The following is a 14797-nucleotide window of genomic DNA, read 5'->3' as shown; positions in this document are numbered from 1 at the left end:
AAGTTGTTAACCCCCAACAGTAGCACTTTGGTTGCCACCTCTAGTTTCTGCCTGCTTTACATCGACAGGAAAACATGGAGTTTTTCATCGACTGATAAACACAATCCGGAGCGGTGGAAATAAAGCGGACGGCGGCCTTTTCTGCCGGGAGATCGGCTCCTCCTTGTGGATATATTTTTAAATTCCCGAAACCCACTAGGAGAACTAGCTGCGGCTAACATTAATATCGCTTGTCTCTAGCTAGCTGCGTCGTTCTTTCTTTTTTTCTCTAAACTTCTGACGTGCAGAAATGTTCCCGAATCGATCATTCGGAACCCGCCCGGGACTCGCAGGCAAACGGGTGAGTAATATTTTGTGGCAATGTTGTTAAGTTGGACCGACGGTGGCCAAAAAGGCCCATCGTGAGCAGTCGTTTCTGGCATCAGATGATTTCATACACGCAATCAAATTCCTGGCTGGTCAGCTGGACGCAATTCAGCACTAAAACCACAAGTTCCCCGTCAGTTCCCCGGCTCCTTTAGCCAGGGGGACTTTGCCATCGATGGAGGGCCGAATGGTGTATTTCTAGAGGATGTTTTTATTTTTTATTTTTTTTAAAATAGTTTTCTGTTTGGGGAACCTTGAAGCAGGAACCATAATATCGATTGTGCACATCAGGTGGAAGAAAGGAGCGGATCAGGGAAACGATGGCGTCACAAATCAGCTTTTAGCTCCTATCATGTGAGGGTTTTTTTTTTTTTCCCCATCGTCTTGGCTGAAAACGTAACATTGTTGAATCACTGGCTCCGGGTGTGTGGCTGAACAGTGCCAGGCTGTTCCTGTGGTGTGTCGGGGAACTGCTCGGCCCTCGACCCCTCACACCCACCCGATGGGGGGGGGGGGGGGGGTAAATCGTTATATCCACTCATCCAGGGAAGCTGTGTGTCGGTAAAGCAGAGAAAATGTGCACTTTCGCTGAGTGCGTGAACTGGTGCGTGTTGGGGCACCAACCCCACCCAGATGGGAATGACACGATTCCGAAGGTTGGTGGCATCTGAGTGGAATTCTGTCCATTTAATGATGGGAACTATCACAAAGTTGTGCCCTTTTTATGCATTAGCCTGATCCAAAACATGAGGAATGTTGCAATATTAATGAAAAGTCCTAATTCTCCTGAAGGGAAGGAAAACTGCAGCATAATATCAGAAAAGGGCTCTAATTAAAGTCCTGGATTTGTTAAGAGCTCTTGATCAGTGATTAAAATATGAAAACATCAGTACCTTTTTATTTTAGGCTGGAGGAACTGAAGCGCCAGCAGATCAAAACTGAAATGACCACCTCCAGTTCTCAGTTTCCCTCAGCCCTCCTGATCACTGTCCTGATTTGCATGGAGGATCTAACATGCACACTAACGTGCACGTGCAGCAGAGGGACCAACACAAAGTCATCAAATGGCCCTCAACCTGACTGCTTATTGACTTAAACACTCTTAAAATGTCTTTCTGTCAGCAAGAATTAGGCTTTTTAATGATTCATGTGCACGTAGACAGTTCTGGAGGAGACTGCATAATTCTGTTCAGGTAGTGGACATGTTCTGTCTTACCGGATGGACCCGGAATGATTCCTTTTCTGGAGCCTCTTTTATGACCCATTCTCGTTCATCCTCAGGTTCCGCTGATGCTCTCAGTGGATTTATCAATGGAACGACGAGCTGGACCCCTCTGGGACGACCCTGGATGAGCCCCCCATCACCAGGTAAGACTAAAAGATTTGATGTTTTCTGCACTTTTGCGGTGCAATTTCAGAGCTGGAAGGTTGAGTCCAGTTCAGGGTTCCTGTCAGGTCGATGTTTGGGTCCCCAGCCGATAGATGGCGCTGCTGCTCTAGTGATGAACGTGTTGTTGCGTCTGCGCGAATCCATCTGGAATAAACGACTAATTTGTTTTAATGAGCTCTTATTTTCAGCATCTATGGTTCCGTGAATGTGTCATTCACCAGTTGGATTTTAACGTTTGTTTCTCTGGTGTTTGAGTTCAGATTTACTAAAAAAAATAAAAACAACCCGTAAACATTAACTGTAACTGTAGTTATTTTTTATTTAAAGGGAGCTAAATGTTGCAATTACTGGTTATTGTGTCTTAAATTGTATGTTAAAATTTATACGAACAAAAAAGGGAAATTAAGTAGCTTTGATTTTTATATAAAACATTTTTTTAAAATGAATAACATTGCTATATGTTTCGAAATCAGATGCACTTTTGGTTCTGCATTGACACGCGCATTTTGAAGTAACGTTATTAAAGAAAAATCGTAAATTGTCATAGTCATTTTCTTTCGCAGAAATGCGCAATTTTTAACTTGTCTTAAAAATGTAATTGCAGTTCAATCAAAGTGAACCGCCTTTCTAATTACAATGCTTTTGCACGAGTTTGTTTTTATTTTCATTCACTTTGAGTAATTTTATATTCCGGCCATGTTAAGTGTCTATTTTAATAATTCATGTGTTTGCGTGGAGAAGGAGTTAGTTTGTAAGAAAATGCCCCCTTCCCCCCACCCCGCAACGCGCAAGCGCTTGGGATCGTGTGGGAATGGTCGGTCCGGGAACTGGGGGTTGGACCGCTCCGAGCGAAACCGAGCAAAAGAGTTTTAAATGTCCGCCATGTTGTCCATGGCGCACTAACCCAACGCTAGGGAGCGGAGCGTCAGAAAAAAACAGTCCGAGAGAGAGCGACCAAGATCCGGGCCTTCCCCCGGCTCCGTCGGCGACGCCCTAAATTCAAGCTACAACAATTCGACCGTTAGGATAGGGAATAACCGCACAGAATCATCCATGAAAGCGCTACTCGGAACCGTTGTGAATATTAGGAGATCCGATAGGTTTATATTGCATCTCGAATTGTGAAAAATGAGTAAATTGTCGTTTCGGGCGCGGGCGCTGGACGCTTCCAAGCCACTACCCGTCTTCCGTTGTGAGGATTTACCCGACCTACACGAATATGCATCTATTAACCGGGCTGTGCCGCAGATGCCGACTGGGATGGAGAAAGAGGAGGAATCGGTATGTTTTAATGGTCTGATTTTGCGAAAATACGCGGCCTGGCTTTATTTTATTATTTTCAAACGGTCGGAGGCGTCCCTCTTTTTTTTCCTGCGCAGGCTTTCACAAAATGGCCGCCAATTTTCTCAGTAGAAACACGACGAATTCGGCCCGTCGCTGGTGTACACGCGGACCGGTGTGCATGTTTGGGCAAAAGCGGGACGCGGTGCATCGGCGTGGGGTAAATCGGGTCGTTTTTACCGGCATATTTGTGCATGCGGCGGGTTTGTGAGTACAAAGGAGTCATGTGACTTCGGCGAGGCCGCCATTTTGTGTCGCTTGTCAGGCTGGGGCCTTGTGTTGGCGTAGTGGCGGACGACTGGCGCCAGGGGGCGCTGGCGGACCAACGTTCTGTTAGCCTCGGTGCTAGCTCCATCCAGAAATGTCAACACGGCTGCCGCGCACCGAGGGGAGACACGCTTCCCTCCATTGCACACGCCTTTATTTATTATTGGTGTTTCTTTTAGACACATTCCCGTCGGTAGGTAGACGCGCCGCCTGTCTGGATTCGGATTTTGTAGTAAAGGCGTCCAATAAACAAGCGATATTAGCTCGCAGCCTCCCGTGATTCTGTGTCGTCGTGCTCGGTCATTATGCCGCTTTCAGGCCGTTTGAACAGCAACATTAGTCGGTGCGTGATTGTCTGCGTTCAAATTACGCAACCGCTGTTTCAGCTGGAAGCTCTCGAAGTTCCAGTTGTTGACATTTCATTTCCACCGATGTTGAAACACTATTAAACTGTGAAACGAGTGTTTTTTTAACACCCCCCCCGGCAGTTTCACTGAAGGTGCATGTCAGGGCAGTGCGTGTGGAATGTTTGCATTTGGGGTTAATATCAGGTCATCTCCATTTCTGCAGAGTTCACTCAACACAAGACTTCATGTTGTTTGAGTTTAAAGCGTCACCGTCCCAGCCTATGTGTACACTTTAGAAAACAATGAAATTTGCACCATGCACCCGTGTTTTAATGCTAAATTGTGTCTGGAGAGGTCCGTTCCTGCTCTTGCAGGAGTTTGGTGTCAAGGGTTCAGTGTGTCAGGCGCCCCGCGGGCTGGCAGACCGGCAGCACGTGGTGCAGCGGGAAGAGCCGAGGGTAGGGGTGGGAGGAAGAGGATGCAGGGGGGTTGCTGACACTTCAAAGTGTGCTCCGCTCAGCTGGAGAGCCTGGTTATGTAACGGTTATTATCATGAGAGGCAGGCCAGGGCTCGCGGCGTGCCAGCCGCTCGCCATCCAGAGCTGTCTGTCATCCGTTTCTACGGGAGTCGCTAGGCGATGGAGTCGGTCGGTGATGCTCTGCAGGCCTCGGTTAACGCTTGATGGCATCTCCTGTAGTGTTGCCTGGTGTAGGAGGAGTTGGGATGCTTCAGAAATGGGGCAGTGCTGCAGTAAATGTAATATTATTGGGAATCTGAGTGTTTAAAATCAGTCTTAAACACTTCAGCATTGTTTGTATGTCAGTCTGTTGATCTTCATGATCCCATCTTTTTAAAACGATGCGATCGAGGCCCATCAGAAGCGTCACAAACAAGTTCAGATCCAGACTGGGGACAGAACCGGATGAGTTGTCTGTGTCTAGTGTGTGTGGAAATGGAAATTAAAGTCTAAAGAGCAGGTGGGTATGATTGACTGCAAAGGTCCTCCTTGGCTGTAGTGTTCCTCCACGTGCACAGCAGACTGACACGTACATCCATTCCCATTCAGGTTCAGATGTTCTGTAGGAAGCATGTTGATGCCCGGCTGGCTTCACGTGTGAGGAAGAGCCTCTGCTAAATGTGCTCTCCGAACCGTGAACACAAGGCTGCTGTATTACACAACAGTGGCCTCTCGCGTGAGAAATGGAATTCCATCCAGTCAGGAATGGTTATTTTCCCAGTCGGGCCCAGGAATGGGGCACCTTTAAGGCCCGTGCAGGGGTGGATGCTCCTCTTGTTTCCCACTCATGAGGCGGCTCCGTGCTGCAGCAGCGTGTCCTCGTACTGCCCCAGGCTGTCCGTCATCTTAAAGGGCATTTACAGTGACTGGGACAGTAGCTGTCAGACACCAGACTGGAGCCTCTGCAGACTGGGGGGGGGGGTGATCGATGTCTTTAAGTGGGCTATTTCTGGATACGTGTGAGGGATGAGAAAGGGAATCTGAGGGCAGGTGCGTGAAGACCCTGTTGCTCTCTTCAAGCCTGTTTGTTCTCAGACAACATCTGTGAGGGTAAATAAAGTTGATCAGGTTTTCCCTCTGAGTGCAGGAGCTCTTCAGCCCAGTGGGGGGGTGTTTAGTGTGTAGACGTGTAATCTGTAGGGGGGCTGGCGTTCATCAGAGGACGGCTCCAGGAGAGCCCGTTAGGACCGGAAGGTTCTGAGTGATTCCGAGTTCCCTCCCAAGCTTTTGGGAAGCGCTGAGAATAAAGGAGCATTGGCTTAATGGAGGAGTGAACGTGCACGTCTGTTTCCAGTCTACTCTGGTGATGTGGTGCTCAGTATCTGGGTACCTGGACTCTTTCCATTCCACCAGACCTGTTCCCAGTCATGGGGACTGGTCTTCACTCCGTCTGCACCTTCTCCCAGTTCACGGTGCATCGTTCCTGGGAGCTGAGGTGGGTCAGTACCCTGGGTCTGCATGAGCAGATGTTTGTGTGGTGCAGTTGCCACAGTGGTGAAGACTTCTGCATGTTGTCAGCGTTTAATAATTGTGTGACGCTTCTGGAGGATGTTTGAGTTGAAGCACAAAGGAAAACAGTCTTCCCAGGTCTGTCGTTGCCTTTGACCTGGCTGTGGGGCAGCCGGCAGCCATTATTAATGCCATGCTCAAGGGCTGTCCAGCTCGGACGTGTGTGTTGCACAGATATGCAGGTTGTCATGGGTGAGGAGCAGTTGGAAACCTTTGTTTTTGCTCGTTGGCTGTTACTAACGTGGTAATTCTAGAGTCTTCTGCTGTTGGGTGCCAGGGGCGACCATCCCCGTCCGTCTGTCCTCGGCTGCTTCCCTGATGTACCAGACCTTTCACCATAGCTCCCACATTAGCATCGTTAGCATCCTTCTGTCATGTATCACAGCTCTACTTTATGCATGTGCAGGCTCCTGTGGTTATCCCTAAATCTCTGTCGTCCCTCTTTAGACACGTTTTTCTCCATCGTTTGGCACATGCTAGCTGTAGCGTTCTCATATTGATCCCCATCTCTTTGCTAACTCTGACGGTTCCCCCCACTATTGTAGCTGGTTGTCAGTCAGCCTCTTGGATATCTCGCAGGCTAAATATTTATTTGGGTCGCGGTGCCGTGAAGATCTGCAGCCATTGAGAGCAGAGAGGTTGCCCTGACACCCCAACAGTCCCTCCATAGTAACACAGACGACCTGGAGGCCTCCTTTCTGTTCCGCTAGTGTGAACACTCCCACGGCCGACCAGTCGTGTGGTGTCGCCCACCCCAAAGGGAACAGGGCGTTAATCTGCCAGTGCCTGACCCTCCTGCAGGCTCCTTCCACTCCTCCTGACTAGCGTAGGAGGCTACATTTACTGTCATGTAAAGAGAATCAGGGAATCGACCGTGCACGTTGCCTGCAGCGCTGCCTCCAGAAAGGCTGGTGTCCCAGTGACCCGCTCTTTTACAGCCCAGTCCGGTAGCCACGGATGCACATTTGCCCCATTCTCTATCCTGGCGGGCTCCTCAGAGCGGTGGTCAGGTGGAGTTGTGATTGTTCTGTGTTGATAACGGGTGAAACACGGCTATTAGAACAAGTTCTTACTTGTTAGAACTCGCTTTACTGTTTTGATTTGCTGATATTCTGCAGCACCGCCGATACCGTACATGGAAAAACCCGATTAAACGGCATTACGGACGCTGCACTGGAGAATGTTGCAACATTTACCTGCTGTTGGGACTGAAAGTTGCGTTATTGCATCCTCGTTAGTGGTCGCCGTGTCGTCCTGTAACGGGACAGACTGGAAACATTTGGGGTTTGTACCAGGACTCGGTGCTTTTCACAGCTTCTGTCAACACGTGGAAGCAGCTAACGATTGTTTTCCAGCCTCGGCTCAGGTTGCAGCTGTGCGACGTGTTTTACAGAGGCGGCGTGTTGGTTCCTACGCAGCTTTACAAGCTTTACCGACCTCTTTAATTCATTCCAATTTCTGCTGACCTCAGCAGTACAACAGTTGTAGCCTGTCATTGTGCGGCGTTGTATTCAGCCCCTCCATCTGTGTGCAGGAACACCATCTCCAGAGGGCCATCTCAGCACACCAGGTCTATGGTGAGAAGCGGGAGAACATGGTCATCCCAGTCCCCGAGGCAGAGAGCAACATCCCCTACTATGATTCCCTCTACCCCGGGGAGTTCAAGATGCCAAAGCAGCTAATTCACATACAGCGTAAGTCAGCGTGGGAATGAAGGCACACAAAGCCTAAACTACACAGAAGTTATCTATATTTGAATTGTTATAAAGACATAACAAACTCTAGCCTTAAAATTTTAAATCAGTTTCTGTAAATGGAAACGTCTTGGATTGATAATTATCTGCTCTTATTTTGAAAAGTGTGAAATATTCTGTTTACCCTGTATTACCATGACAGAGATGGCGTCAGGTTGGGGCGAATCCGTTGGTTCTTTGCAAATCCACAATTTCAGTAACTGTTTATTGGCCTCTTGGCTGTTGGGTTCACTTCATTATGTGCAGAATATTGGTCAGCAAGCTTATAAATGGGTGTGTGTGGAGACAGTTGTTGAGGGGAAACTGTGCCTCACATTTAAAACTACAGATTCCTAAATAAATACAGGATGACTATGAGTCTTTGGTCCCCAGATTTGGAAATAACCCGATGAAATTGATTTCTGAATTGGTCAGATTTCTTCTTGTTTGTGGTTAAACTCTAGATGTGGTTGGGGACTGAGTGCTGCGCCACCCTCCTGCTGGCTGTTGCATGTCTGCTTTTGTTATTGAGCGCAATGATAAATGACCCCGGTGGAAATGACGTGTTAAACTACAACGAATGTGGAAACGTGGATTTATTGAGCCAGTAGTGGTGTACACCGGGTCATCGCTGCAGCTCAGAGTGTTCAGAGAATAACAAATACACTGATGTGCAGCTTTAAAACTGAAGGTTTTGGGTTTCTGAGCAGAGCTCAGGTTCAGTTCTTTTTCAACCTCCTCATCGGATGAGTACAAAGGACTTAACTGTGACCGGTTTCTAAAGTCTGTTTTTGTTGTTGTTGTTTTTTTAAATCCTGTAGCTTTCAGCTTGGACACGGAGCAGCCCGACTACGACCTGGACTCAGACGACGACATGTTTGTGAATAAGCTGAAAAAGAAAATGGAGCTCAGCCAACTGCAGTTTGAGGAGATGATCGACCGGCTGGAGAAAGGCAGTGGGCAGCAGGTCGGTGCTCTTTGGCTCTTTATTAGTGAAATCAGCCCAAATGCATCCATACAGGGATCATCACTGATACGTTAAAGGACAAACCTGCTGTATCTCCAAGGCATCGTCCTCAGCACAGATCATCGTATCACATACGTGCACCCTGTGTTTCAGCTGGTGAGCCTTCCGGAGGCCAAACTGCTGCTAAAGGAGGACGATGAGCTCATTAAGGAGGTGTTTGACTACTGGAGCCGCAAGAGGAAAAACAGCAAGGCCAACTCGCTCATCCCCACCGTCAAGCAGGAGAAACGGGACGGCTCCAGCACCAACGACCCCTACGTGGCCTTCCGACGTCGCACTGAGAAAATGCAAACCAGAAAGGTGTGTGGCTGTCAGTGGTTTGATATAATGATCCTCACACAACAGTTCTGGGGGTGACTCTTTTGAAGGTAAAGGAGCTAACAGTCGTTAATGTGAATGAAATGGTTTAACTCAGCCCAGATCATTCATGTGTAAAGTCTGTTATATTTCTTTGATAAAAGCTTGGCTCCGTGTGGCCCTTGTGCCCCCCCAGAGAGCAGCAGGGATCAAGCATGTCATTGATAAAATTGTCTGGCCGACCAAAACCTTTATCATTTGTTCTTTTTTGCAAAATGCTCCTAGCAGCCTACAATTAAGCCATTTTCCATGTTTTTGCTTGAACAAACTTTATTTTGCCTAGTAGACGTAACAAGTGAGTGTGTTGGTACACTTGTGTAGAGGTCGCCACCAAGTGGCTGTTTGGAGAATTGAGTCTGAAAGGTACAAATGTGGTTTGTCGTGTCTGTCGTTGACGCTCAGAATCGTAAGAACGACGAGGCTTCGTATGAAAAGATGCTGAAGCTGCGCCGGGATCTGAGCCGAGCTGTCACCATCCTGGAAATGGTCAAGAGGAGGGAGAAGAGTAAGAGAGAGCTGCTGCATCTCACTCTGGAAGTCTTTGAGAAGAGGTCAGTGCATCTGCAGCTTCAGTCCGAACAAGTCATAAAGCTTTTTAGTCAACCTGGCACCACAGAGTAGAATTGGTTCAAAGCTTTGTTGCCCCTTTCATCAGAAACTTCATGTCAGACTTTGGTGGAGAGGTGATGGCAGAAGTGTTGGCTGAGCAAGCGCTGGTCAGGCCCCAGATCATCCCTCTGGTCCCACTCACCAATCAGTACAGACACCAGGACCACGTTGACCACAAGGACTACAAGTCAAAGGTGAGACATCGGCTTTATTCGGTCTGATCTGTGTAACTCAAAGTGAGCTTGAAAGCTGATTTTTGGCTTTCTTCAGCCTGACAAGATGGAGGTTCCCAGGCAGAAGAGGAAATATGAGAAGAAGCAGAAGGTATTGCCTCTCTCATCAGGTGCCTCCCACCATCAAGGGCCCGCCGTCTTCAATGCCAAGGACCTTAACCAGTACGACTTCCCCAGCTCAGACGACGAGCCCTTTTCCCAGGTGCCTGCACCTCACACAGTCCCAACATCTCCACCTTCATGGAGCATCCTGGCTTTCAGAGGTGCAGATCCTGGTCTTGCTGTAACCTGGAACCTCTGTTCACAGCTGCATTCAGGCTCTTCAGAAGCAGAAGAGGAGAACGACCCAGATGGGGCCTACGCCTTTCGCAGGAAGTCGGGCTGCCAGTACTACGCTGTAAGTGATGCTGTGACTGGAGCAGTGTTACCGTTATCACCATCAGTCATGTGACACATCGGCCAGACCTGCTGTTGCTGTGGGTAACGCCCTCTCTCTGCCTCCAGCCTCGTCAGGATTGTGTTGGAGGCTGGCCGTGGTGCGGTCCCGGGGAGGACGGCCTCGCTGAAGCTCGTTTCCGTTATAGTCTCACCACGCTCACTGTGCCGCGGCGCTGCCTGGGTATGGCTCGGCGGCGCGTAGGACGAGGTGGCAGGTGGGTCGAATGCTGCTTTCCAGTCCTCCACATTCTTCAGATTTTACCTCCCCGTCACTCACGTCCAGAGTTTACTACTCCTTTAATATTTTATTGTAATTAGTATCCAGTCAGAGATAATTTGGATGATTTATGATGTTTTTCTTCTCGTCAGGGTGTTGCTGGACAGGGCGCACACGGACTACGATAACATCTTCCACGGACTGGATCCAGAAGTGCTCCACCCAACCCATCCTCCCTCTCCACGACCGCTCACTCCTCCTCCAACAACTACTTCGCGTTCGCCGGCCACCGACAAGTTTGCCAGTACCTCAGAAACGAATACCTCAGACAGGATTTCCTCCTCCTTCGACCCCTCTCTGTCCTCCCCATCTTCCACGGACCTCAGTCAGATACTGTTGAGTATAAAAGCGTGCCGATGGCGGCACTTTAGACCACGGACACTACCACTACACGAGTTAGACAACGCCCACCCTATATTCAGGAAGTTGAGTCGAGGCCTAAAGAGGCGAGTGTCGGCCTCCATCGCGGGGGGACAACCATATCAAAGGCCAGCACGAGCTGCTCCAGCACCTGCACCCATCGCTGGTACGTTGATCCGCATGTTTTTATTAGCACGCCGCTAACGTCCCTCTGACGGTGCGAGATGACGGAGACGCGAGGTCGGTGACCCGAGGAGCACGTGAAGCTGTCCGAGGGATTCCAAGCTGGACCGAAGTGTCCCAGACAGCAGCAGATCATCAGTGTCTGGTTTGGTGTGTGTTTAACTGTGTTGTTTGTGTGTAGCTTACACGTATGAACAGTACCAGCAGCATCAGGAGCAGCTGAGCCTGATGCACAAACAGCAGCTGGAGCAGGTTCAGTTGCAGCAAGTCGGCAGCTCCACGACCACAAACGCTTCACACGTGAGTCTCGGCCGTAGAAACGCAGCCGTTGTCTCGTCCCATCACTGACGGGACGTTGTTGTCGTCCCCCAGCAGAGCCTGGCACACACACTGGACCAGGCCAAAGCTCAGTTCGCCGCCTCGGCCCTCATCACCGTCGACCAACTGCTCGCTCTGAAAACAAAGGAGGAGTTTGGCCCAGGAGGTGGAGTGAACGGTGTCCTCTCCCCCTCAGGTACCGTGGCTGTCCTCTCGTCCCTCTTTCTGTCCATTGTGGCTTTAAACTCGTTTGTTGTGGACATTTAATCATGTTTAAAATAGTGTAACCGACCAATTCAAAGATGTGAGTTAAGAGTTGACGCAGGTAATCTAACCGAGAACACCTGGTAATTACAGTCTTCCCTCCATAATGGGGTGCACTGGATGGGGCAGATAAGACTGCAGAGTGAACAGAACCTGCTGCGCCGGAATCCCTCGGAAGTGTTCAGGCAGGAGGATTTAGATAACGGAGGAAAAGTGAGGACCCGGAATTTCCATGAGATGATTCCGCGGATGGGGAATAGTGTGAAGCATCTGTCAATCCCAGATAAGACTGGGATAATAATTGTGGATTTATTCTAATACTCCATGTCATGAGTAAATCCAGCTGTGGGAGGACCTGCCAGGGGGTCAAAGGTCAAAGTCCTCAGCTTGTGTAACATCTACTTCAGGAAATACACTGGAATGTTTGAAGTCTCCATTTTGTTTTATTTAAGCTGCACTGGGGTTATTATGGTTTGACATAATGGGATTACACTTCCTGCCTTACTCACCCCCCCCCCCCCCCCGGCCTCTTTTTACCCCCTTTCAGGTGTCTACAAGGGCTTGCACCTGGCGAGTACAGCGTCCCCCTCCCCTGCTGCCGCGGCTCCTCCCATCACCACGCCGACGCCCATGACTCTCCACCCCTGCACCACCACAAGCTCCGCCTCCTCCACCAGTAACAACGGCACTGCCCACCCCACCAACACCACTATCACCACCGCCACCACCACTCAGGTCCTGCTGGGAAACAACAGCCTCCGTCTGGGCGTTCCCACCGGCAAACGCGTCCACGCACCCCGGACGCTAAGCAGCTCCGTGTCGACATCCGCCTTAAAGCTCGCCCACGCCGCCACCGCCAACTGTCAGAAACCCAAGGTCGCCAACGCCACGCCGCTGGACATCGTTCCCAGGTGAGAAGGGCGGCGAAGTGGCGTTGAGCTGTTGTGGCCATGACATCACGCCGCTGCGCTCCAGCCTTCCCTCCCTCACTCTTTCGTTCTCTTCTCAGGGAGAATCACGAGCAAGACAAGCCAGCACTGAACAGTCTATCAGAGAACACAATGGCCATGGAGGTCACGTAGCCTCCGCACACAACGCAACAGTTTTCCTTCTTTTCCTTTTTTTTATCATTTTTATTTTTAGGTGCTATGCATCATTGTGACATCAAGTGGTGGAAGAATGAGCGAAGCAAGGCCGGGTTTCCATGGTAACTGTTTGGGACTTAATTGCAATGCTCATCATACAATCCCCCCCCACCCTAGAATTCCCCTATTGGTTACTGTTGATAAGAGATCGTCTGTAAATTCTTAATATGGCAATTATATGTACAGTACTGCATATTTGTATTACTCCCCCACCCCCATCCTGTTCTTGTATATAACATTACTTGAATACAGAATTGTTCAATTGTGATGTTTTGCACTCAAGATATTAAAAAAAAAAAGTCCAAATTAAAAAAGGAGAAAAAAAAAGAGAAAATGACAAACTGCAACTGGTGCGAGTGAGGTGTGAACGTTGTACCACAGGAAAAAAAGTGTCATCACATGCATGGTGCAGAACCTGCTGTTTGATCTATTTATTGTGCCGTGTTTACAAAAGGTTTTCTCCAGTAAGTTTTTTATTTTTATACACTGTACCACCCCCCCCCCCCCCCCCACCCTCGCTGTAGTCAGTGTTTAGCTAGTTTTTCCCCCCCCCCGATGTGATGTTGTGAACGTGTCTGGGGGCTCGCCCATAATTTTGATTTTTATTCTGGGCGTTCTTCCACGATCTCGCCTCTCGGTAGACTCCATGGAGACGTGCGTTGCTCGGATTCAGGCGTCGACCGGTCGGTGGGATTAGCGTTTCCACAAAGCTCTTCCATACGTATTCTGATAATGAGACCAGTAACAAAACAGCCGGGACGAGACTTTCCCACAAGACATTGCTGCTTCCAAGCACTATCATGGTTTATTTTTATTAAAATTAATGCTGCTTTTGTATGATTTTGGTCTCTGGTTTGGATCAGATGACCTTTTTTGTCCTCCCCACCCCCCCAAAACTCGTATGTTTGAGCTCTTTTTGTATCCTTATTTTCCCTCTCAGATTTCATTACTTAAAAAAAAAAAACTAAATGAGTTTAGAAAATCGCAGTAACTTGTAACTGACATCTTATCATTCCAGCTTCTACATAAGTTTAAAAAAAAAAAAAAAAAAGCTAATTGAAATAAACAACAAAAAAAAGACGGTTTACTTTTAAGAACTCTCTAGAAGGCTGCGATGCCATGAACCACAAGTTTTCGGGTGCCTTCATTTGGGGAAAAAATGTCAAAAAAAAGGAAGTCTCTTCTGTGAAGAGTTTGGTACTGAACAAGGCTACTTGTAGTTTTTCTTTGTCTGTACCACAGTCCCACTGCCCATTCCACTGGCCCAGCTGACTCATGACTTTGTTTTTGTAGACCCTTCTTACACACACACACACACACACAGACATGGGATCGAATAAGAACACCTCTTGAATTGTCACAAAATGAAATAAAATTCCAGGGCATTATGTTTTGAGCAGCGTGTCTTGTTTTTAATCGACTGAACGGCGGCTGATGTTTCCAGCTGTTTCGCTCTCTGGCTGTACAGCTGTGACCCTGTTTTTGGTGGTTCTGGTTCCAGGTGAAGGTGTGCCGAGCTTGTGTTGGGATATTTAGGAGCAGCGGGTGCCCGGCGTGGTCAGCTGAAACACCAAAGGTATTTATAGTTGGTGGCGTTGCCTCCATCAGGGCGCTTCGGCCGCCGTTTGTCAGGAAATTCAGCAAATGTTGATTCTTGGCCAAGTTTTGACTTATGGTGTTTTATGAACATTTCCAGCGCTTCCTGTCGTTCTAATACAAGTGGGAATGGGGGCGGGGCCTATCCCCTGGACACGTCAATCAAAAGTTCACGTTCCAGTTGGATTTGGTCTTCAACTGTTGGAGACACAAGCAGAAGATCCAAGATATAATCCCTTAAAGTTAGCGGCACGGCAGGCTGTGTCGACTGACTGGCCCTTTCAGGGACATTTAAAACAACTGAAATCACATTTTAATCCCAGATTTGAGCGGGAAATCAGCAGCCATCGAAAATAAACAGTTGTCTGGCGCCACCTTCTGGTCACGAGCCTTTTACTCTCAAATTGGGAAACGGCAACATTATCGTTACAATATGGACCTCGTGCATTTCATTATAATAAGTTTAAACATTATGAGCCTCCCACATTTGACATCGTCAGATACAAACCTCAGTACAGG

General features: G+C 48.6%; 1 protein-coding gene across 3 annotated transcripts; it reads left to right on the top strand.

Annotated features, from left to right (window-relative positions):
• Nucleotides 1–21: 21 nt before the first annotated feature.
• On the top strand, nt 22–14078 carry epc1b (enhancer of polycomb homolog 1 (Drosophila) b). 3 transcript variants are annotated; one of them, XM_029830631.1, is made up of 15 exons: nt 22–340; nt 1648–1734; nt 7273–7432; nt 8293–8438; nt 8592–8798; nt 9258–9406; nt 9511–9658; nt 9735–9899; nt 10005–10094; nt 10202–10350; nt 10505–10938; nt 11137–11255; nt 11328–11469; nt 12085–12448; nt 12547–14078. In XM_029830631.1, the coding sequence occupies exons 3-15, from the start codon at nt 7333–7335 to the stop codon at nt 12617–12619; spliced, it is 2286 nt and encodes a 761-aa protein (XP_029686491.1). In that variant the 5' UTR covers nt 22–340; nt 1648–1734; nt 7273–7332; the 3' UTR covers nt 12620–14078. The 3 variants fall into 3 exon arrangements, with proteins under 3 accessions (XP_029686491.1, XP_011615044.1, XP_003975952.1); XM_011616742.2 differs by lacking the exons at nt 22–340; nt 1648–1734 and adding an exon at nt 2560–3037 and having other exon boundaries at nt 11331–11469; XM_003975903.3 differs by lacking the exons at nt 22–340; nt 1648–1734 and adding an exon at nt 2560–3037.
• The last annotated feature ends 719 nt before the right edge of the window (nt 14079–14797 follow it).

Source organism: Takifugu rubripes, chromosome 22 (assembly GCF_901000725.2).
Source record: "Takifugu rubripes chromosome 22, fTakRub1.2, whole genome shotgun sequence".
Taxonomy (NCBI): Eukaryota; Metazoa; Chordata; class Actinopteri; order Tetraodontiformes; family Tetraodontidae; genus Takifugu; species Takifugu rubripes.
The sequence above is the reverse complement of the archived record's forward strand: the minus strand, read 5'-3'. Positions and strand labels throughout refer to the sequence as shown.

Bases quoted from the DNA above. Each gene is read 5' to 3' on its own strand.
- epc1b (XM_003975903.3), top strand. From the start codon at position 2,885: ATGAGTAAATTGTCGTTTCGGGCGCGGGCGCTGGACGCTTCCAAGCCA. The intron at 8,439-8,591 runs GTCGGTGCTCTT...CCTGTGTTTCAG, and splicing joins AGAAAGGCAGTGGGCAGCAG to CTGGTGAGCCTTCCGGAGGC. The intron at 11,470-12,084 runs GTACCGTGGCTG...ACCCCCTTTCAG, and splicing joins CGGTGTCCTCTCCCCCTCAG to GTGTCTACAAGGGCTTGCAC.